The 21460-nt window shown below is 44.5% G+C and overlaps 1 protein-coding gene across 5 annotated transcripts in view; it reads left to right on the top strand.

Annotated features, from left to right (window-relative positions):
* The window catches only part of ARID1A (AT-rich interaction domain 1A), a 70435-nt gene that overhangs the window by 19619 nt on the left and 29356 nt on the right, over positions 1-21460 (top strand). For 4 of the 5 annotated variants that reach the window (XM_060140950.1, XM_060140952.1, XM_060140949.1 and 1 more), the window contains exons 2-4: positions 6775-6987; positions 8288-8740; positions 9749-9865. In XM_060140950.1, the coding sequence (XP_059996933.1) occupies positions 6775-6987; positions 8288-8740; positions 9749-9865 (783 nt within the window). The remainder of the gene's footprint in view (positions 1-6774; positions 6988-8287; positions 8741-9748; positions 9866-21460) is intronic. The other variant, XM_060140953.1, reaches the window with a different exon arrangement.

The following is a 21460-nucleotide window of genomic DNA, read 5'->3' as shown; positions in this document are numbered from 1 at the left end:
TTTTTTAAAAAACTGTCTCTTTCAGGTGGTAGTTGTAAACTAGTTGTTGGTAATTCCTCTCTCACCATAGGCATATGGCCAGTTTGTTGAGAACTGGAATGAACTAGAACTAAAATGAAAGAATTGTTTTCAGTCTCTTGTGAAGTAGAAAAATGGGGTGTGATTCTCAGGTTATGAATGATAAGAAACATAGGCTGAGTGGGTTGATCTCCTGGGTCAGGTGTTGGTATATCTGATGAGAGATTTTTATTTTCTTATCATCAGTATAGCTTCAGGAAATCAGTGATGTCTCTGGTGAGGCCAAATAGGAAGTGAAGAATCTCTTGTTATCCTGGGTCACATAAACAGTGGGCACATGACTGTTTAAATGCAAAACAAAATGAAGGGAAGGAATCTCCTTATTTTAGGAGGCAGGGTCTGGGGATAGAACTAAATGCAGGTTTCTGGGCAGTTTTTCCTTGATTGGGATTGGGCCCCTAGACCAGTCTTCAAAGCCATGAAGTGTACTGGAGGAGTGAGAAAAAACAGGATGAGGATACAGATGTCTGTGTGGCTGGGGAGGGGGGCACTGTGAGAATGATTTATGCTGGTCAGCTCACGTGTATCGGGGTGCAAAGGGTGGTTCTCTCTATGGAATCTACTCGGTCCTTCCTCAGATCTGAGTGTGGGGCCACGTGGAGCTTGCGGGAAGCTGAGAGCACGTTGGTTGGGAGAGGCCTTAACTTTTGTATTTATCCCTCCCTGGAATGCTCCTCAGTAGGGGAGCGTCCCATAGGGAAACTGGATCAACAGCTGCCGCCTGTCCCTGTAATCACAGGAAGCCAAGGCTGGGTGCCTTTGTATGGGAGCTCCACAGCCAGACAATAGTTTGTGCTGGCGGGGCCATGTGGCGAGTCACGTGACCTGGGGCTGTTTTCTGCCGGGGTCCTTACCCATCTGTTCTTTCGGCTCTTTCTGGGTTATCAGGCGCCAGTCCAAGTCCTCCCAGGCAGCCAGCTTCATGGCCAGAGATTACGAGCACTAACCTTCCTGGCAGGGGTGGTGTGGCTTCGCGTTTATGCAGATTAGCCATGTGTTTCTCACTTCAAGGCGTTCCACAGGAAAAGCCTTTTCCTGTGTTTGGCTCTCAGTGGGCGGTTCCCAGCTTACTGTACTGGGACTCAGCAAGCAGCAGGCGTGCACGAGAGGGATCACAGTACACTGGCCCCCTCCCATTCCACCTCCAGTGCTACGTCACCACAACACAACCGCTCGAGCTCTCATACTGTTGGTGTCATTCATTCGGTGCCAAGATTGCTTTAAAAAATTCCCTTGGCCCCAGTTCAAACAGGAGTACAGCTGGGATGTGTTAGATTTTAGGCAGTCTGCCCTCAATTTGAGATGAGTTATAAATAGCAGTGCCGACTTCCTTAACTACCGCTCTCTGAGGTAAAATGCAGGTTAATTACTGTGGGAATCAATTAGGTGGTTCTTTTGGTTAAAGAGCCAGGGATGCTTTTTTTTATTGTTGTTATTAAAAGTCATACAACAAATCTGGCCAGGAATAAATTGAAAGCGCAGTGAGTAAGAAATAATATTCTAGGTTTCTACTAGCCTCAACTAGTTGGCATTTAGGGTGACAGGACAAGTGGTAGTCAAGACTTCTGCTTTCTGATGGACACATTTTTGGCAGCCCAGTCCATCTCTCTCCAGTCATGTTCTTGCTGGTCCTTGGGTACCAAATCTGGTTCCTTTGGTTTGCTACACAGTCACTTCCTTTCTGCATCTTTGGATTGGGACTGAAGCCTGGAACTTTCCTCAGTTGGACTTTTATTTCAAGAAAATTAAGAAGTTTCTCTTTCCTGGTGCCACTGCATGTGGTGTGGTGCATTTTGGTGAACAGTATCTCTCACTTTGGAGTCCCTGGCCCTGCCTTCTCTGCTCTCTTCTCAATCAGTTGTGATCAGAAGTTGGAGAATTTGAAGTCCAGTGTGTTATATCTCAGCAACCCCTTAGGTCGTTATGGCTTTCCTTGGTGCAATAAGTTGTAAGGGATTCCATTAGCCCTCTGATCTGGAGGGGCTTTTAATTCCATTTGCTTAGAGCAGGGAAACTCTGTGCAAGTGGTTAGTCTGTAAGCTGTTTGTTCTGAATATATTCAAAGGGACCAGCCTGCTAGGCATCCTTGCCTTTGATGCCTAGGGAAACTGCAACTTTTGATGCATTTCATTTGGCAGGCAGTTTGTAAGACGTCCAGTGATCTGGAAAGAGATAAGTGGTGAATAGAGATGGGAGTTTTCTTATGGCTCTTTTCCTCTTTTTTATTTTTATTTTTTATGAATGCAGGAGAGTATATAGCAGGGGGCCCGACTGCCCTGATCAAGGGGGCAGCATTTTCCTCTCAATTATGTGTCTTTGTGGCAGAGCCTTTGCTTTTGAAGTGTAATCACAGTAATCTACTCCTGTGGTTTCCCATTGAAGGGATTTCCTCTCTGTCTTTCCCAGAGAGGAATCTCTGGCTCTTTGGTGTTTCCCATCCTCTGCCTCTTCCTTGGTGCCTGCAGACTGCTGATACTGGTTTTTCTGTCTTGTATGTAGTAAGCATTTTTCTCGGCTGAAATTGCTACTTTCCAAAAAAACTGATTAGTGAAGATTTAAGGCCCCTTCTCTGTTATGAAAGATTGGAAGATGACATTTCATCTATAACTGCAAATCACAAATCTTTCACAATGGTTTTAAATGTCAGAAGTGTGAGTTCAGTCCCTGCCTACCTCCCCTTCTGATATGAGCAGATGTTTAACTTTGACATGAGACCAGATTAATCTGGTTGAACTGAATATATTTTAGTTGCTAAGCTGTGTATTCCGTTTATTATAACCCTTTAGTGAAGGGAAGGGGTCAGAAATCTGATGTCCAGGAAAGGGAAATGTCTTAATTTCATTTTTTAGAATAAGAATTTTTTTAACTTGCGTTTATTTTTAGTCTGCAAGGAGTTTCTAAAGTAATGGAAGAATCCTTGAACCCTTTAGTAGCTGTCCTCAATTGGGAGTGCAGGCACCCTGATGTGAGACATGGGGCGGGGGTGGTGGGTAGGGGGGAGTAACTTGCCTTTAGCCTTTTGTTTTTAAGCAGTGTGTTTGTGGATGCCTGTGTGGTTTGAAGACCTCTCTGGTTATAGGAGAGAGGCACTTAAGGATGGCACTTAAGAGTCTCCTCAGAGGTGGGCTCATTCTTCCTTGACTGTTTGTTCTACCCTCCCCTTTACTTTTTCAGTTCAGTCCCCATTTTTTTCTGCCCTCAAAGTCATAACCTGGTTTAGGGGTGTCCCTGGCCCTTTGGCTAGGTGGTTTAATCTAGGCTTTCTTCCCATAGTATCCCCTACCCACTTCTTAAAGTAGGGCAGCCTGGCACAGTGAAGTTCCTGAGCCCTAGTTCTGCACTTGGGGTCTTTCGGGGGACTTTGAAGATAAAATACCTGATCTCCGATTTCTGAGAACTTAGTCTCGAGAGATGCAGTCAGTTAGCTGGACAACTAAGTGCTAAACCTATGATTCTGACTGATTTTACAATAGGACATTTAGAAGTGTGAAAGAACAGAATGTGCTAAAGAAGTGGGAAGTGGCTTCATGTTGAAGGGTTGGGTTTCTGCTGGTGGAAGCCATTGTGGACAGGAGGGCAGGGCAGGGTACTATTGCACAGAGCTGGACATGTGGGAAGTCTGGCATGAGGCTGAAAAATGCGTAGAACTGGAGCACTGTGGCCCATTTTAGAGCCAGGCAGAAGCACTATTTATCATAATTGATAATAGCTACTATTCATTGGGTGTTTAAGTACCAGGCACTGTGTGAAGTGTGTTATGTGCATTTTATGTTGTTTTTGTTTTTGTTTTTTGGCTGTGTTGGGTCTTTGATGGTGCACGTGGGCCTTCTCTGGTTGCGGTGAGTGGGAGCTACTCTTCGTCGCGGTGCGCAGGCTTCTCTTGTTGCGGAGCACGGGCTCTAGGCGCGCGGGCTTCAGTAGTTGTGGTACATGGGCTCTAGAGCACAGGCTCAGTAGTTGTGATGCACGGGCTTAGTTGCTCCGCAGCATGTGGGATCTTCCTGGACCAGGGCTCGAACCCGTGTCCCCTGCATTGGCAGGTGGATTCTTAACCACTGCGTCACCTGGGAAGCCCCAGTTATGTGCATTTTAGTTAAAGAATTGATGTGCTCAAGGTCAGTGACAAGAGTTAGGATTTGAACCCAAGTCTGTCGATTTATTACTTTCTTTGCTCTTTCTATTTGATACTGTACCTGATGTAGTGGGTAGGAAGTTTGGGGCTGTTGTTGAGCAGGGAGAGGTGAAAATGATTTGTGAGTATTGCTCTAGAACTGTGCAATCCAGTATAACCACCAGCTACATGTGGTTATTTGAATTTAAAGTAAATAAAAAGAATTCAGTTCCTCAGTCACACTAGGCATATTTCAAGTACTTAATAGTCATACAACACAGAAAATTTTATTGGGCAGTGTTTCTCTAGATCACTGGTTCTCAGCTAGTAATATATGTTAGAACTAGGGAATTTCCTGGCAGTCCAGTGGTTAGGACTTGGCGCTTTCACTGCCGTGGCCTGGGTTCAATCCCTGGTTGGGGAACTAAGAACTAAGATCCCACAAGCCATGCATTGCCCCCTCCCCCGACACACGAATCATCCAAGGATCTTAAGGGGTTTAGGGGGAGGGAGCCAAGCCTTTCTAGACTTGCTAAATTGGAATCTCTAGGGAGAGGCCCAGGCATTTGTGCAGCTTCTCACATCTGATCGGTAGCTGTGGTTAATAGCTGCTGCTCTAGAAGCTCCGTAGTAACCATGGTAATGACTGCCCCTTGTGTGTTGAGGAGATCTAGACTGACAGAGATACCCAGAGTGGGCTGGTCTCTGTTCAGCAAATGTAGTCTCTTCACCTGGGGGCCACGTGGACAGCAGCTGCAGTCTAGGATAAGATGAGGATCTCCTTGTTATTTGCGGCATGATGTGGCTGTGTAAGCCCCTGAGCTCTTTGTAGGAGAGAATGGTGATGTTTTGGCTCCATTGCCAGGTGTATCTGGGGAAGACCACATGCTATTTATTACTCACTAGTTTGGTTGTTGAATTTGAACTTCCTAAACAGGCTCAAAAGAATCCACGTGGCTCCAAAGTTATGATCGGGAATGTTATTGGAGCTTCTGATACAGAGGCAGGTCTGGGCAAAAATTGTTTAGTTATGATTGTTGGAAATAACACTTTAATAATATTGACATGTAGTAGTGATTTGGGACACGGTTTTACTATGATTCTCGTAGTTTGGAAACTTGAGAGGTTTCAGTGTTAACCTTTTAAGGTGAGATTTCAGCTGCAGCCTAAGAGAGAACTTCGTTTCTGCTTTTTTTCGGTTAGTATTTAGAAGAATAGTCTCTGTGGCTTTTTATCTTATCCATTTTCCTCACGACAGCTCAACTTCTTCATTATTATAAAACACTTAGGTAGTGTGCTGCAAAAAAAAATATATTAGAATAATTTATTAATTATAGAATAATAGAACCAGAAGGGACCCTAGGTGTAATCTAGGCCAGTGGTTCTTAAAAGTATGGTGGTCCCTGGACCAGCAGCATCAGTATTACCTGGGCACTGCTATAAATGCATATCTTAGGCCCACCCCTGAACCTACAGAATCGTACCCTGGGGATGGGTCCCAGCAGTGTGCGTTTTAACAAGCCCTCCGGGTGATTCTGATGCATTCTGAAGTTTGAGAACCACTGAATTCCTTAATACCTACTCCCCATCCCCAATTTAAGATTCAGTTTTCAGGTTTTACGTCAGGTGCAGGCCTACTTGGCAACTTGGGTGTATCTATTTAAGTGCTTAGTGATACTCCTTCCCTTCTCACCACCAATAGATATAGGTAGGCATCTCTGGGAGGGGAAAGTGTGCTGGGCCTCTGTTCTGCGTAGCTCCAGTAAGATAAAATTATGTCAGAAAGTGAATGAGTTGACTGATCCTGTTGCACCACAAAGAGCTGGAAATTATGTTTGTAGCCAAATACCTATGAGCTTTGAGGTTCCATTATTGGTACCTCTGCATCTTGTTTTTTAGAGAGACATACTCTCTACCTGCCTTCACCCTCAAGCTCTTGAATATTAAAGGAGGTGAACTTTTCAGTTGAGTTGTACAAGGCTCTAAATAAATTCGGGGTCACAATTCCCTCAACAACTGTAACTTAGCTATGATACCCAGTTGGAAGAAAGCATAAATTTAAGTCCTCGTGCCATAGCACAAACGGGCTCTGGATGTGCAAGGAAATAAGTTTCCACTGTTTAAAGAATAAAAACATCTAGAGGCTTGTGTATTTGAATTCCCTACCACAGTATTAAAGCATCAGTTCTGGTGTTATTGAACAGGATCATGGCAGAGTATAGCAGCACCATCCCCTCCCAACTGAAGGGCCTTTGTTCTCATTTTTCTGTACCATAGAGTACGTGTATTCATTGCTCCACACCTGGCCCGTTCCTTGGATCTCAAGTAGTACCACACTTATAAAGTAGTATATAGCTTAGAAGATGCTTTCACAAACTGGTGGTGTTTCCATTTTACATATGACAAAATCAAGGTTCTGAGGAAGGTTAAATGACTTGCTCAAGGGTTATTGGGTCTATACCATTACTTTATTTCATAGTAACTGTTTTCCTTTGTGGCATACAGACCTGTATGCCAAGGTTTGTGTTCATATTGGCTAGAGGACATCAAAGCTTCAGGTTAATGAAATGCTCTTTATTTTGTAGCCATCCAGTCCAATGGATCAGATGGGCAAGATGAGACCTCAGCCATATGGCGGGACTAACCCATACTCGCAACAACAGGGACCTCCATCAGGACCGCAGCAAGGACATGGGTACCCAGGGCAGCCATATGGGTCCCAGACCCCGCAGCGGTACCCGATGACCATGCAGGGCCGAGCGCAGAGTACCATGGGCGGCCTCTCTTATGCACAGCAGGTAGATGTTGACTCCGATTACCTCAATCCTTGTTGCTGTCCAAGATCTGGTCTTCAGCTATAGAATCAGAATGTGTCTTTGGCTTCCAAACCTCTTGAAAGGAACATAGGCCAACTGACTCAGTTAGTTTCACTGTGCTATGTACAAGGCCAAGGTTGTGGTCACCATCGCATGTATGCTTGAAGGAAAACTGCTCCCTGGCCACCTGCTATACGTATCTGTCTTCTTTGACCTGGCTGGCCTGCTTGTACCCACTGAATGGCGATCTCTGAAGGAAGTGGGAAGAAAGAAAAAGGCAGTGGCTGAGCACCAATCAATCCACTGCTACCAAGAAAAACCGCTCATACCATGTGCCCTGGGGAGAGAAGAGGCCCTTCATGTTCTCAAGGCCTTCAACATACAGCTGTCTGGTTTAAAGTGAATGTTTAGAAGGGACTGGGAGTAGCAGGAAAAGGGAGGATTGAACAGTAAAGATGCTAACAGTGCTATTGCAGATGTTAAGATTTTACTCATCTCCTTTTATCTGACCATCCGCACCATCATCTTTTTATTGCCATTTTTTGTTTTGACAGCATTTTCTACCATTTATATGTGAGTGGTATTCATACTGAAAATGGTGAGGGATAGAATATAAGACGTAACTTTACTTCTAAGACTTGAAAGCAAAGTATGCCCTTATATAAAATCACTTTTTTTTTTTCAATGAGAAAATGGAGGAGAGTTGGGAAGGATATTATTGGTCTTTTTTTCCCCCCTCCTTGCCAGATATACCCCTGGTGCCTAGAGTAGTGCCTGGTACAAGTAAGCAAGTAGGCTGTCAGATACTTTTTGAATGAAGACTAAATGAAAAAGAGAACCAGGGTAGTTTAGTGATTGGCATACCATCTGGCTTACTAAACCCTAGGTTTCAGTCGGCTGAGCCAGGCTGCTCTTGACTCTTCGTTGTGGCTAGGATACAGATTCCTAGCGCTTATAAAAACAGTCTAGGCCGTGATAAAAAGAGTAGACTCATTGGTGAAAACAGCTGTTCTTGAACTCTTGTAAGTTGACCATATTTTTATTAAATAGTGTGAATTTTCTGCGAATGAATGTGATCCACTTAAGAATAAACCAACTAGGAACCCAGCCTGGCTGTCCTTCCTGGCTCGGTTTAACAGGGTTGGTAGAAAAACCCTGGGCTTTCTAAATGTGAGGCTTGGCTTGCCAGCTTTGTATACCCATCTTCAGGGCATGGCTTCTGACATAATCATCTTTCTTCATCCGGAAGGGTCAGTGCTAAAAGTATCCTTTCCTTTTACAGATTCCACCTTATGGACAGCCAGGCCCCAGCGGGTATGGTCAGCAGGGCCAGGCTCCATATTACAACCAGCAAAGCCCTCACCCCCAGCAGCAGCAGCAGCCCTACTCCCAGCAGCCACCATCCCAGACCCCTCACGCCCAGCCTTCATATCAGCAGCAGCCTCAGTCTCAGCCACCGCAGCTCCAGTCCTCTCAGCCTCCGTATTCCCAGCAGCCATCCCAGCCCCCCCATCAGCAGTCCCCAACCCCGTACCCCACCCAGCAGTCCACCACCCAGCAGCACCCCCAGAGCCAGCCCCCCTACTCACAGCCGCAGGCACAGTCTCCTTACCAGCAGCCGCCACCTCAGCAGCCAGCATCCTCGACGCTTTCCCAGCAGGCTGCGTACCCTCAGCCCCAGTCTCAGCAGTCACAGCAAACTGCCTATTCTCAGCAGCGCTTCCCTCCACCACAGGTAAGAGGCCCCTTCCTCATGCCCTTCCCTACGTGTGACTGCAGACTTTGGGGGCTGGTGTCATGAGAACTTTGCCTTACAAAATTGGTTCTCTAATTGAAACTAATAAAGATATAACTGCATAAAAACCTGTAGCTCTCCATACTCATGAAATAGGGCAGTGGAGAGTTGCATAGGCAGAAAAGAGATAAAGATAATGGGACTGATTTTTTTTTTTTCTTTTTCTTTTTTTTTAACTCAGAATTCAGAACTTGAGCATCCAAGTTAGTTTGGTCTTTTTAAAAACAGTCGCTTTGGGAGGCTGTACTGTACATTCATCCAACTGCCATTCCATTCTGCTATTGCTCAAAATATTTTGGAGCCCTTCATTTGAAACTGCTGTCAGAGCTGACATCACATTCTTTAGAATAGTCTCAGTGGTAGCAAATCTCTTTATTTTTTTGAGAGTGGATTTGATTTTGGGAAATAGCTAAAATTCATCTGTAGCCATGTCTATGAACAAGGTAGGTGATAAAGTCTAAATAACAATTTGGGCTTTATTCTTTAAGGAGCAGAAAGAGGAGAATGACTGAGTGATGACAGGTCCATTAAAGATTTTGTGCATTGATGGCATTGTTGGAATAAATATCTTTAAAGGAAGCAGTACTCATTTTAATGCAGAGGTCCTAGCGTGAGTTTTTTGTTGGTGTTTTTGAATCAGGTGGTCTCATTCCTTGATAGATATAACTTGTAGTTAGCTAGACTTTAGCATTTATCCCCAAGTAACAGCGTTCTGTGGGTGGTGATAAATGGTCAGGAGTGCCATCAGAGAGTCTTATGTCCACTGTTGACATTCTTAAGAGCCACAGCTTGTTTTTTTCTGCCTTTGGGTAATATTGTGTGTGATTGGGCAGTCTCTCACACCTAGCTTCCCCTGTTGAAGAGAGTCCCATAGGCCTTTCATCATGAAGCAAGCTTGCCTGGTTTATCAATACCAAGCTCTCACAGCTTTTGTTTTTCTTGTTTTAGGAGTTATCTCAAGATTCATTTGGGTCTCAGGCGTCCTCAGCCCCCTCAATGACCTCCAGTAAGGGAGGGCAAGAAGATATGAACCTGAGTCTTCAGTCAAGACCTTCAAGCTTGCCTGTGAGTATTTCTGCCACCCTCTAAAAGATGATGGGGGCAGAGAGAAAAGCAAAGAAAACCAGTTTCTGATTGGATGTTTTGGTGGTATTGAGCTAAATGAATGATGAGCTATTCCTTGAATTCAGGCTCAAAATTCTGAATAGGAATTTATGGACTGACCTTATAGAATGTCTGTTTTGGTTGCCTGCCCAGGGAGGAATATGTGTGTGATCTCTGTTTAGAGATCTAAACACTGTTTTAAAGTTTTTTTGTTTGTTCATCTTACTTTTGAGGGCTTAATTTTTAGGTGTTTGTCTGAGCGGTAAGCTGGGAGGTAGGATCTGGGGTGCATTCAGCATGGATTGTCACCTTGAGCGTGGCGGAGTAAAAGCAGATTTGCTAGTTGTTGTTTTGTGTGAATAGGTGCTTTCGTCTAGTAGAGTTTTTGGTGCCCAGATGCTTGGTTAGTGTTTGTAGAATGGACTGACAGTATCCTGAGAAAGACAGTGTGGTTTGCTGATTTAGAGCTTGGGCTCTACACTCAGAGTTCCTGGGTCTGCATTTTGACTCTGCCGCTAACTCTGGATCCTTGAGCAAGTCACTTAACCTCTCCGTGCCTTAGTTTTTGCATCTGTAAAATGAAACTCTTAAGTACCCACTTCATGGAGAGGTTAATATTAAATAAGTTTATATAAAGAGAGTACTGGTGCTTGTAGGTGCTCCATAAATGTCAGCTGTTATCATCATCATCTTAGAGGGACTATACTTGATACTCAAAGGCAGTTAACACCAACTATTAAATAGTAGGCTGGTTCTGGGAACATTTACCTTTCGTCTTAGCTCTGCCAGTACACGTAGGCATGTCACTTAGGCTGGGCACAGGAATAAAATGGGATGTTCTGAAATCTAGTAAGACTGCAGGTAGCAAACCTGCCATTACAAATCTGGCTTCAGTTTAGGAAATGGAAATTCAGCCACAGGTGCAAATAAGATTCTTTTGAAATTTTGATTCTACTTGGATTTGAAGCTTGTCTCTTCATTTATTCTGACTTTGGGGAAAATGGTTTTGGGATCTTTAAGGAATAGGTGGGAGGCAGGAACTCACTTCATCGTGAAGCCTCCATGGCTTCCCTTGAAGATCTCTGAACCATAACCTTAGTAGGGCAAGGTCTGTGGAGTCCCTCAGCACCTGTAATTCAGGCTTCCCAGGCCAGGATGAATAGCTATTGTCAGATGGGACTTCGGAGACTGTTGACTTTCTCAGCTGAGGAATTGGGGGAGGAAGTGTCTGAATAAGGCAATCACTCTTTGTTCCCTTCTCATTAATGTCTGTTGCAATCCTTTTCTGCATCCTGAACTTCACTGGAATGTGCTTTTTAACCTGATTCAGTCAGAACTGTGTAACCACTCCCTCATCATCTATGGTCTGTAGCTAAATCTGGGTGAGGTACACAATATTGTGGCAAGAATCCAGATCGGTGGATTTCTACCAGTGCTGTAAGTTGCTCCTCATCAAAAAGTTTCTGCTTGTTTCTAGTGACCTTTTGATTGGACTGTATTTGATAGCTTTTAGTCCTGAGAAACCTAGCATACAAACATGTTGTGTGTCTTTTGAGGGTTGAGGGCCTTATACTGTTGAATCCAAGAGCTTGATTTGACCTTCTGAAGTGAAGACACTGGTAGCCTCTTGGGCCCAGGAGAGGGTTGTTCTTGGGTTAGCCTATCACAAGGAGCATTCCCAAGTTCAGGCTTCTACTGTAGATTCATACAAATGGGTCATTTGCTTTGTAGTAGAAACTCCGTGTGAGAGGTGAGCAGGCTGGGTTATTGGCATCTTGTTTGTTGAATTGCTTTTTATCCCTCTGCTACTTGGACAAAGAAACAAAAGGTGGTTTACTCTTCGAAATTTTGGTTTGATGCCAGATTTGCCTAGCCAGGCTGGGGAAATAGTCACATCTGAAGAAGGGAGAAGGCTGGATTCCCTGCAAGGGGCCCACTCCTTTCTTCAGCAGGTGTGTTAAGGGAGCCCTAAGTTCGCCAGTGAATCCCTCCACTCAGCACGTGTTTGTTTGGCTCCAGAGCAGATGCTGTGCAGCCCCATCAGTGTTCCACATCCCTCTTTTCAGGCATTCGCCTTTCTGGCTTAGCCCTAAAGGCATTACGATTGTGACCCTTGACTTAAAGGCCCAGTATGGTTTCTGATCCTGATTATTACAAAAATTAGATTTTGAGGAGTTTTTGCTCAGCTATTAATGCCAAACCATTTAGCTACTATTATCCTGATTATGTTATCCCTCTATTAAAACCTCTCAATTATTTTTCATTAATCTTAGAATAAAATCCAAAATCCTTATTATTACAAAGGCTATTCTCCGCCCCCCTCCCCGCCCTCCCTTTCTGATTTAGTAGGTCTGGAGTGAGGTCTCAGAATTTGCATTTCTAACAAATTCTTGATGCTGCTAGACCAAGGATGGCACTTTGAGAACCTCTGCTTCATCCTTTTTTGCTCTCAGCCCTCTCAGTTTCTGTAAGGCCCCATGCCTTTTCTGCTTCCAGCCCCTTGCACACAATCTTCCCTTTGCCTAATACACTTTTCCTCCTAACTTTTCCCGTTCATATTTCAGACTACATCTTCAAGATCATTTCCTCAGAAAACTCCTTCCTAATCAAGCTTCAAAACTCAGCTTAAGGGGCTTCCCTGGTGGCGCAGTGGTTGAGAGTCCGCCATGCAGGGGACGCGGGTTCGTGTCCCGGTCTGGGAGGATCCCATGTGCCGCGGAGCGGCTGGGCCCATGAGCCATGGCAGCGGAGCCTGCGCATCTGGAGCCTGTGCTCCGCAACGGGAGAGACCACGACAGTGAGAGGCCCGCGTACGGCAAAAAAAAAAAAAAAAAAAAAAAATCAGCGTAAATAACTTCGATGATGCCTTCACTGACTTAAGACAGTTTTTTTTAATTAATTAATTATTAATTAGGTTGTGCTGGGTCTTAGTTGCGGCAGGCAGGCTCCTTCGTTGTGGCAGGTGAACTCTTAGTTGCAGCATGCATGTGAGATCTAGTTCCCTGACCAGGGATCGAATCTGGACCCCCTGCATTGGGAGCACAGAGTCTTAACCACTGTACCACCAGCGAAGTCCCTAAAGGTAGTTTTTATTTTATTATTTTAAAAGCCTGCAATATTTAAGATATATGAAAAGGTATAAAAAATAATTAGTTGCCTGAGTACCCATCTTTAGAAACCAAACCTTGCTGGAACAGGTAAAAGCACCTTATATAGCCCAGTGGGATCACTTCCCTACCCTTGTGCCCAGAGAAGCACTATCCTGTATCTGAGGGTTTTTTGCTCCATCTTGCTAGAGTATTTTGCTGATACTTCTATGTTGTTGGGTCTTTTCCACTAGACAGAAAGCTCTTGGAGGGTAGGCATTGTATTATTGACCTCTGTGCCCATAACACGTATCGCATTATACCCAAAACCAGTGGTTCTCTACCTTGGCTGCATGTTAGAATTACCTGGGAAGCAAATGATCTTTAAAACCAATGGCCAGAGTTCACAGAGTTCTGATTTGTTTGATATGGGGTGAGGCTTGGGCTTTGGTATGCTTAGAAGCTGTCCTGGGTGATTCTGATTTACAGCCCCTGTAGAGATCCACTAGTCCAAACTATGTCAGGTTCCTTTACTGTAATAGACCATCTTAGTGCCCATGCTTCTTGTCAGTGCTTATCTCAAGGGTAATTTCAGTTACTTATTCCAAGCTTAGTGAGGGTAGACTTGCTTTGTCTTGCTCAATGCCATCATAGTGCCTGGCATATAGTAGGTTCCAACTCATTGAACAAATAAACCTGAGCAGGTTCATTGATCATCCAAAAAGTGTATGGCTGACAGGGGACAGCGTGACCATATTACCAGATTGTTGTTTTCACTGCTAGTGCAAAGCGGTTATCACAGACTGATATGGGAATGCCCAAACTTCATTTTAGAGGATAGATTAATTTATTTGTGCTTCCTGACAGTGGCCTTAGGAAGAAATGGGGTTGGGGTTTGTCATTATCTTATAGCTACCACTTCACCTTATGTTAAGAAGGTTCTTGGGACTTCCCTGCTGGCGGTCCAGTGGTCAAGACTCAGTGCTTCCATTGCAGGGGGCACGGTTCAATCCCTGGTCAGGGGAAGTAAGATCCTGCATGCCACATGGTGCAGCCAAAAAAAATAAAAGAAAGAAAGAAGGTTCTTGTAAGGGGTGGGTGAGCAAATCTCTAGGTGTTTCGTTAAGTCTTCAGTTTTCTTTATTTTGGGTCAAAATCTGTAAGGGAGTCATCTGTAAATTGGTTTCTGACTTTTGATTATAGTCATTTTTGAGAATGACTTGGAGTTGCATCTTGAAAAGCTTCTATTTAAGTGATTCATTCAAGTGTATGTGGTTTCCTTGGAGTAATGACTGCTTCCCAAATTTTTCTTACTGCAGCACATTTGTAAATTTACATGTTAGTCTTGAAAGTGTACCTGGGATAGAGTTTCCATTCAGTGGTGCAAAATGGATATAGGATTAAAAGCCTTGATCTGGTAGAGGTTAGCTATATCACTGCTTCTCAAACTTCAGCATGCATTAGGAATCATCTGGAGATCAATTAGAACAAGATTACTGACCTCTACCCAGAGAGATTCTGATTCAGTAGTTGTGGGGTAGGACCCAAGAATTTGCATTTCTAAGAAGCTCTCAGGTGGTGCTGTAGTTCTAAAGACCATACTTGAATAACAATGAGCTTTGGTAGTCCTTTGAAAAGGGAAGAAAAAAATGACTAGACTTGGAAGCCACAGTGGCAACTTGAATAATAGTGGTGGTGACTTACACTGTCGTTTGCCTCTTGATGATCTGGAGGGAAGACTGCGGGTTGAAAATGAAGGAGGGGAGACCTTGGGAGAGACAGACTGCCTGCAGCTGTGCCCCCTGCAGTTTATTCGGAGGTTAGGGCAGCCCTTGCGTTGCCAGCACACCCTGGGAGCTCTCAGCTCTGTGGCACTGATTGCTGGATCCCTTGTATAAGTTGTTCACCAAATCCTAGTCTACCTCAGAAATGGCTTTTAAATCCCTTGCCCTTCCTCGTTGCCTTTCTTTCAGGCCCCCATTATCTCTCACCAGGTGTTTTGCTACAGAGTCCTGACCTGTTTCTTTTCCTTCCAAGTCTGTCCTCAACATAATCACCAGAGTGATCATCTTAAAAAATCAAACTTGGCAAGTTACACTATTGTTCTAAAACCTCTGGGTACTTGTTGCCTATAGGTTTAAGCCCAAGTGTGACATACAAGTTCCTTTGTGATCTGGAGTATTGAGGATATTTTAAAAAGAAAAAGAAAAGTAGGTAAGTTCCCTGTCTTACCTGTAAAACCTGGCACCCTGTTTGCTGTGGTTGTCATATAGGAGGCAGAATACGCATTAGACAAGGGTTGAACTTTGATGACTTCTGAGGTAATCTGAGCTCTTAAGTTGGTGAGTCTGAGTATGACATGCTTGCAACCCTCAAGGATCCTCCTCTGTTTCATTAGTAAAATAGATGGAAGAATGTGTGCCTGAATGTTACAGTGAGTGCTATCAGGGCTTGGTGAACTCAGTGATCCATTTATGTCTAAATAGTAGAGGGAAGACATCATGGCAGAAGTTTAGTTAGAATGAACTAGGTATGGATGTATTGGGGTGGTTGGAAAGGAAAGTACAGCCTGAGCAGAGGCTCGGTGGGGGTGGGATGCAGTGTGGATGACACTTAGAGGGGCTGGTCAGGATCAGGCTTCCCGGGGTGGGGAGTAACAAACAGGATGGAAAGCTAGATCACAGGGGCTGGAGCCCTGGTAGGATAAGGGAGCCATTTGGATCTTATCTCATAGGCCTGCAGATATGTAATTAGGGCAGTAGCATGATGAAATTAATGTTTTACAGAAATGATCCATTGGTGTGTAGTGTAGTTTGAAAAGGGGATAGTCTGCAAGCAAGGGGATAAGTTAAACTGTTGAAATAGTTCTGGTGTTCAGTGGAGTTCTACCCCTCTGTCTCATTTACATAACCACCTAGTCTTAGTTGTGAGATGCACAGGAAAGAATCTATAGAACTGAGAATAACTGCATTCTACTGGCTGGAAAATTTAACAATGTTGTATACTGGGTTGGGGCGGGGGCGGGGGGATCTCATTGACGGAAATAGAAAGGTTAATAGGAAAACGCATTTTTGAGGAGAATTTAAGTCCCATATAGTGAGATATCGAAAAACAAATGCTTAGTTACTAGTTGGAGATAGGAGACTGAAACTTGGGTAAGAGCTGAGTCTGGATAGAACTTGAGAGTTGTCTGCATAGTGGTTAATAGTTAAACCATGGAATGAAGTTAAACCATGGAATAGTTAAACCACCCAGACCATGCAGCATGGAGAGAGGAGCCAGATGGAGCCCTGGACAATGCCTGTGGTCACTGAGTAGAAGCGCCCAACACGTAGCTGGAGAGATTGGAGGGGGACCAGGATCATGTCATATTTCCATATTTCTGGAAGCCAAGGAAGGGACAAAGATGGTGTGCATCTAAAGTATTTTCAAGGAATATAAAGTTAGATTTGTCATGAAGCAGGTTATTGGAATACTTCTGAGGTAGGGAGAAGACCTAATTTCTGAGGGCTGGAGGGAAGGAAATGAGCAAGGGAAAGGTGTAAGGGTAACGAGCACCCTTGAAAGGCGTGGAAAGGGAGGCAGCTGAATCGGCCCGAATTCCTTAGGTTCATCTCAAGACCCACATGTGTATAAAGCAGATAGATACAGAATGGTGACGCTGCTGACAGAACATTAGGAAGGTATAATAAACAGGCACATCTTTCAGGAGTTGCGAGAGAAGGGAATCAGGGACACTGGTTTAGCTTAAAAGGGACACTATATATCCTTGACTGAAAATGTCTCAGACACTGCCATTGAAGATCTCAACCATATTTGTTTGCTGTGGTTAGATAGGAGTGGAAGTGTGGAAGTTGTTGATGCCAGGAGTGAGGTGAGCTGGAGTAGGATTTTTTTTTTTTTTTTTTTTTTTGCGATACGCGGGCCTCTCACTGTTGTGGCCTCTCCCGTTGCGGAGCACAGGCTCCGGACGCGCAGGCTCAGCGGCCATGGCTCACGGGCCCAGCCGCTCCGCGGCATGTGGGATCCTCCCAGACCAGGGCACGAACCCGTGTCCCCTGCATCGGCAGGCGGACTCTCAACCACTGTGCCACCAGGGAAGCCCAGGAGTAGGATTTTTAATGTCTGTTAAATTATCTAAAGATATTGTTGTATCACTTGGGTTTCCAAGCCCTTCTTTAGATTTCTACTTAACAACAAAGTAGCTATTAGCACTCATGCTTTACTACTGTGATGTTCTCAAATCTTGAGAGCTTGGGTTATAGTGATCTGGAAAGAAGAAATGGGAGGGAACTCTTGTAGAATCTGAATCTTAGAGGGCAGGAGTGAAGCCAGGAAAGGATCTACAGCCAAAATGAATCTTCCTGGAAAGGCAGGAATTGAAATGTATTAAGTTGAATAATCACTTCTATTTTACATAAGAAGAAACTAAGGCTCGGAATTGGAATTTGAATCCAGTTTTCTCTGATATTTTAGATGAAATATTTCCTTTAGCATCCCACCCAGCAGAGGAAAGTCATGGACAATCTGATTCTCTCTTAATGTTTAGCCAAAAGCCTGAACCCTTTGTCATTTAACATTTACTAGATTTGTCCTAAAAGAAGAGTATAAATGTATTTCCATTTCCCTTTTTTGCCCAGACCTGCCTGTGATGGAGGCATAGATGAGTTGTGAACTGAAGGCACAGGGAGGAGTGGGAGAGGGAAGATGGCCAAATCTATAGGTCAGGCCTGCTGGAGGTACTAACCAACTGGGGAATCACCTCAAACTGAAAAGTTGACAAAAGTGGTTCTTTGGTTTCCTTGTGTTGTATGGGAGCCTGCTCTGTGCCTGTTTAAAAATTTTTTAAGTCTATTTTTTAAAAATATTTATTTATTTATTTATTTGCCTGCGTTGGGTCTTCGTTGCTATGCACGGGCTTTCTCTAGCTGCGGCCAGCGGGGGCTGCTCTTCGTTGTGGTGTGTGGGCTTCTCATTGTGGTGGCTTCTCTTGTTGTGGAGCACAGGCTCTAGGCACGTGGGCTTCAAGTGGTTGAGGCACGCAGGCTCAGTAGTTGTGGTTCACGGGCTCTAGAGCGCAGGCTCAGTAGTTGTGGTTCACGGGCTTAGTTGCTCCGTGGCAACTTCTGTGGGATCTTCCCGGAACAGGGATAGGACCAGTGTCCCCTGCATTGGCAGGTGGATTCTTAACCACTGCGCCACCAGGGAAGTCCCTGTGCCTTTTTTTTTTAAAGCAGTGTCCTGATTAATGCTAAAACTTTAATCAGTTAGATCCTTGGTACTGGGGAAAATGTGGTCCATTATCTAGCAGCACAGATATCACCTGGGAGCTTGCAAGAAATGCAGATTCTTGGGCCCCAGACTAGCTTTATTGAATCCAACACTGTTAACAAGATCTCCAGGTGATTCATGTGTCTTATGGTTCTGAAGCAAGGAGGAGTTAGACCCTGAAAGCTGAGAGTAATATTTTCAAATAAAATATCATGCCAGAGACTTTGGAATACAATAAATTTTACCGTGTCTAGTAAACCAGTTGTTTTGTGGGTGCTCTGGGGACCCTGACTCCCTGTGCCTACAGTCCAGACACTATTATGGGGCCATCTACAACTCCCAGCATACCTCTGCAACCTCATCCCTGGCCACTCGCGTGTGCCTTAAGCTCCTCACAAGCCATGGTCCTTCCTGCCATTGTCCTTTTGCTTAAGGTGTGTGTGTGATCTCTGCTTCCCCCCCACCCCCAACCTCTTTTTTTTTTTTTTTTTTAAAGCCCAGCAAACTTCTACTTTGGCTTCAAAACCTAGCTGTGAAATACCTTCTCTGGGACTTCTTCCCATTTTCTTCATGTTGACGTAGCATTATGCTGGTACTTCTGCTTGAGTACTCAGGCCTGTGTCTAATACCTGTGTCAGGCAAATACTTAGTAAACCTTTGTTGACTAGCCCCTAGGTTCTTGCTACCTACTTGATCTTGGGGACCAGCTTTTTGTTGTCTAGGTTTATTGGTGAGGGGCGGGGGGGCAGAATGACAGAAATTCTCTAAAGGCTTAAAAAACTGGAATGTTTGTGAAGGATTTTAATTTTACACTGTTAGTGTTTCCTTTAATCACATTTCATGGTAAAAGGAGGCAGGACCAACGGTTTTTGCCTAGGTTTTCGATGGCTTATTTTTAAAGGGATAACAGAAATGTCACTAGCAATTTTGGTACCCAGAGAAGCTGGGCCATTCTGAGGTTGGTGACCTGTTTTCTTTACATCTGACTGTGTATCTATGCTTGCTCCCCTTGAATTGTAATCCAGGTGCTCTTAGAAAGTCTCATAAAGGAAATCCCCACCCCCTCCCACATATCTGCCCAGACTGCTCAGAGCAGCATGTACCGTGTGCAAGTAGCTGTCCCTTCTCTAGAACGCCGGTTCTCTGGCAGGACTAGCCAATCTGCTTCTCCATCTTAGTCACGCTGCTTTGGCCCTGATACTGCCTGGCGCCTGCTGGAGCCTGTGCTGCTAGCAGCAGATTACTGTATGCTTGTTCCTGGGCCCATTTCCTGTTTCTATTCTAGTTGCTGGTGGCTCAGCTCTGCTTCCTGCCTGTGTGTCTCACACAGATTCCTCTTGCTGGAACCTTTTGTTTTCTTCGGAACAAATTCATTCTGAAAACTAACTGAGCCTTAGGTCTAGTGTTATGGCTCCTGGGCTCAGTTAGCATTACTGAGGACTGGTGGGAAGTACCCCATCCCCACCAAGCATATCACTTCGATTTGACCTTGTTTTTCAGTTTGTCCCCAGTCCTGCTACAGGAAGCTGGTGGTTCATTACTTCAATCAGAAATTGGTATAAGAAGATAAACTGGGATCTTGTAGGTCAAATGTATCTTCACTTATTAGCAGTGCAGGGCTGTCAGGACTGTTGTGCCCTGGTTCTTAACCACCTGGAGTATGTAAAACATACTTCCTGCTGCTGAGGAAGACAGTTGGTACCCTTTCTAGCCCAAGCCCAGAGAATATATTTGGGCTTGGGCAGGTAATGCTATCCTCAGCAGAGTAAAAGCTTACAGAGAATATAGGGATGGAAAGGAAAGCATGTGCTGACTCAACCTTCCAACTTATGTGAGCAGTTCAACACCCCTCAGAGCTTAGAGTGGGAGGGAGAAAGTACAGGAAGGTTGTAAAAAAGGAAGAAGTGAAGGAGGTTGTCTTGGGCAAATGTATTTTAAAGTTCTTCTAGGCTTCCCCATTTTGCCCATTTTTCCCCAGAAGACTCTGACTCAGGGAATATGCTTTGTGAATAATTCTCTTCTTTCTCCTTCACAACTACTCTCTTAGGATCATCTGACAGTACTGTGTCAGATAGAGTGATTTCTACACTGAACCTAGGCCATGCTAAACCCTAGGTATGTTTAATAGAGAAGTATTTAATATAGGGAATTGGACTTAAAAATTGTTAGGCGGATTGAGGGAGCATGCTCTAGGCTCATCCTCCAGGAGTCAGGATCTAGACCTAGATTTGACCCACCAAGGGAACTCCTGCTTGTGAGTCACTATCAGATTGAGTGCTCTAAATCTGCTATCTAGGGATCAGTAAGCTGGAATCAAGAAGCAGCAGCTGCTGCTACCAGAACCAGCACCCAGTTAACTGGAAGATGAAACCAAAATGCTCCTGTAGAGACAAGTGAAGGAGACAGAAGTATGATCACTGCCATACTTTGATCTAATCTTGAGTCTGATTCTAATTAGCAGAACCTGAATTATAGCCAAAACCCATCTGCAGGGATTCTGGGAAATGTAGTTTTTAGCTTTTTAACCTCTGCAATTAGGAAAAGAGTAGAATGAAGTTAGCATGAGCTACTTCACAGAATATTCACCACACTTAACACAAACACCACCATCCCCCCTCACCCCACTCTTTACATATATGAGGAATCCAAGACCCAAAAAAGTTAAAGGACTTGCCCAAGGTCATTCAGTAAATGAGAATATGGGCTTCCCTAATAGTGAAAACCCATTGCTTTTACTATTAGGAAAAACTCCTATAAAGGGTGAGTAAAAAGCTCCTTTAGGGGAAGGAAGAGTGCCATATTCAGAAAACAGACTTTGGGGACTTCCCTGGTGGCACAGTGGTTAAGAATCTGCCTGCCAATGCAGGGGCACGGGTGCGAGCCCTGGTCCGGGAAGATCCCACATGCCGCGGAGCAGCTAAGCCCGTGCGCCACAACTACTGACCCTGTGCTCTAGAGCCCGTGAGCCACAACTACTGAGCCCGCATGCCTAGAGCCTGTGCTCCGCAACAAAGAGAAGTCACCGCAATGAGAAGCCCGCACTCCGCAACAAAGAGTAGCCCCTGCTTGCCGCAACTAGAGAAAGCCCGCGCACAGCAACGAAGACCCAACGCAGCCAAAAATAAATAAATAAATACATTAATTAATTAAAGAAAAAAAGAAAACAGACTTTGTCTTCCATATTCTCTTCTCTTTGAGG

This window comes from Lagenorhynchus albirostris, chromosome 2, assembly GCF_949774975.1.
Source record: "Lagenorhynchus albirostris chromosome 2, mLagAlb1.1, whole genome shotgun sequence".
NCBI lineage: Eukaryota > Metazoa > Chordata > Mammalia > Artiodactyla > Delphinidae > Lagenorhynchus > Lagenorhynchus albirostris.
The sequence above is the reverse complement of the archived record's forward strand: the minus strand, read 5'-3'. Positions and strand labels throughout refer to the sequence as shown.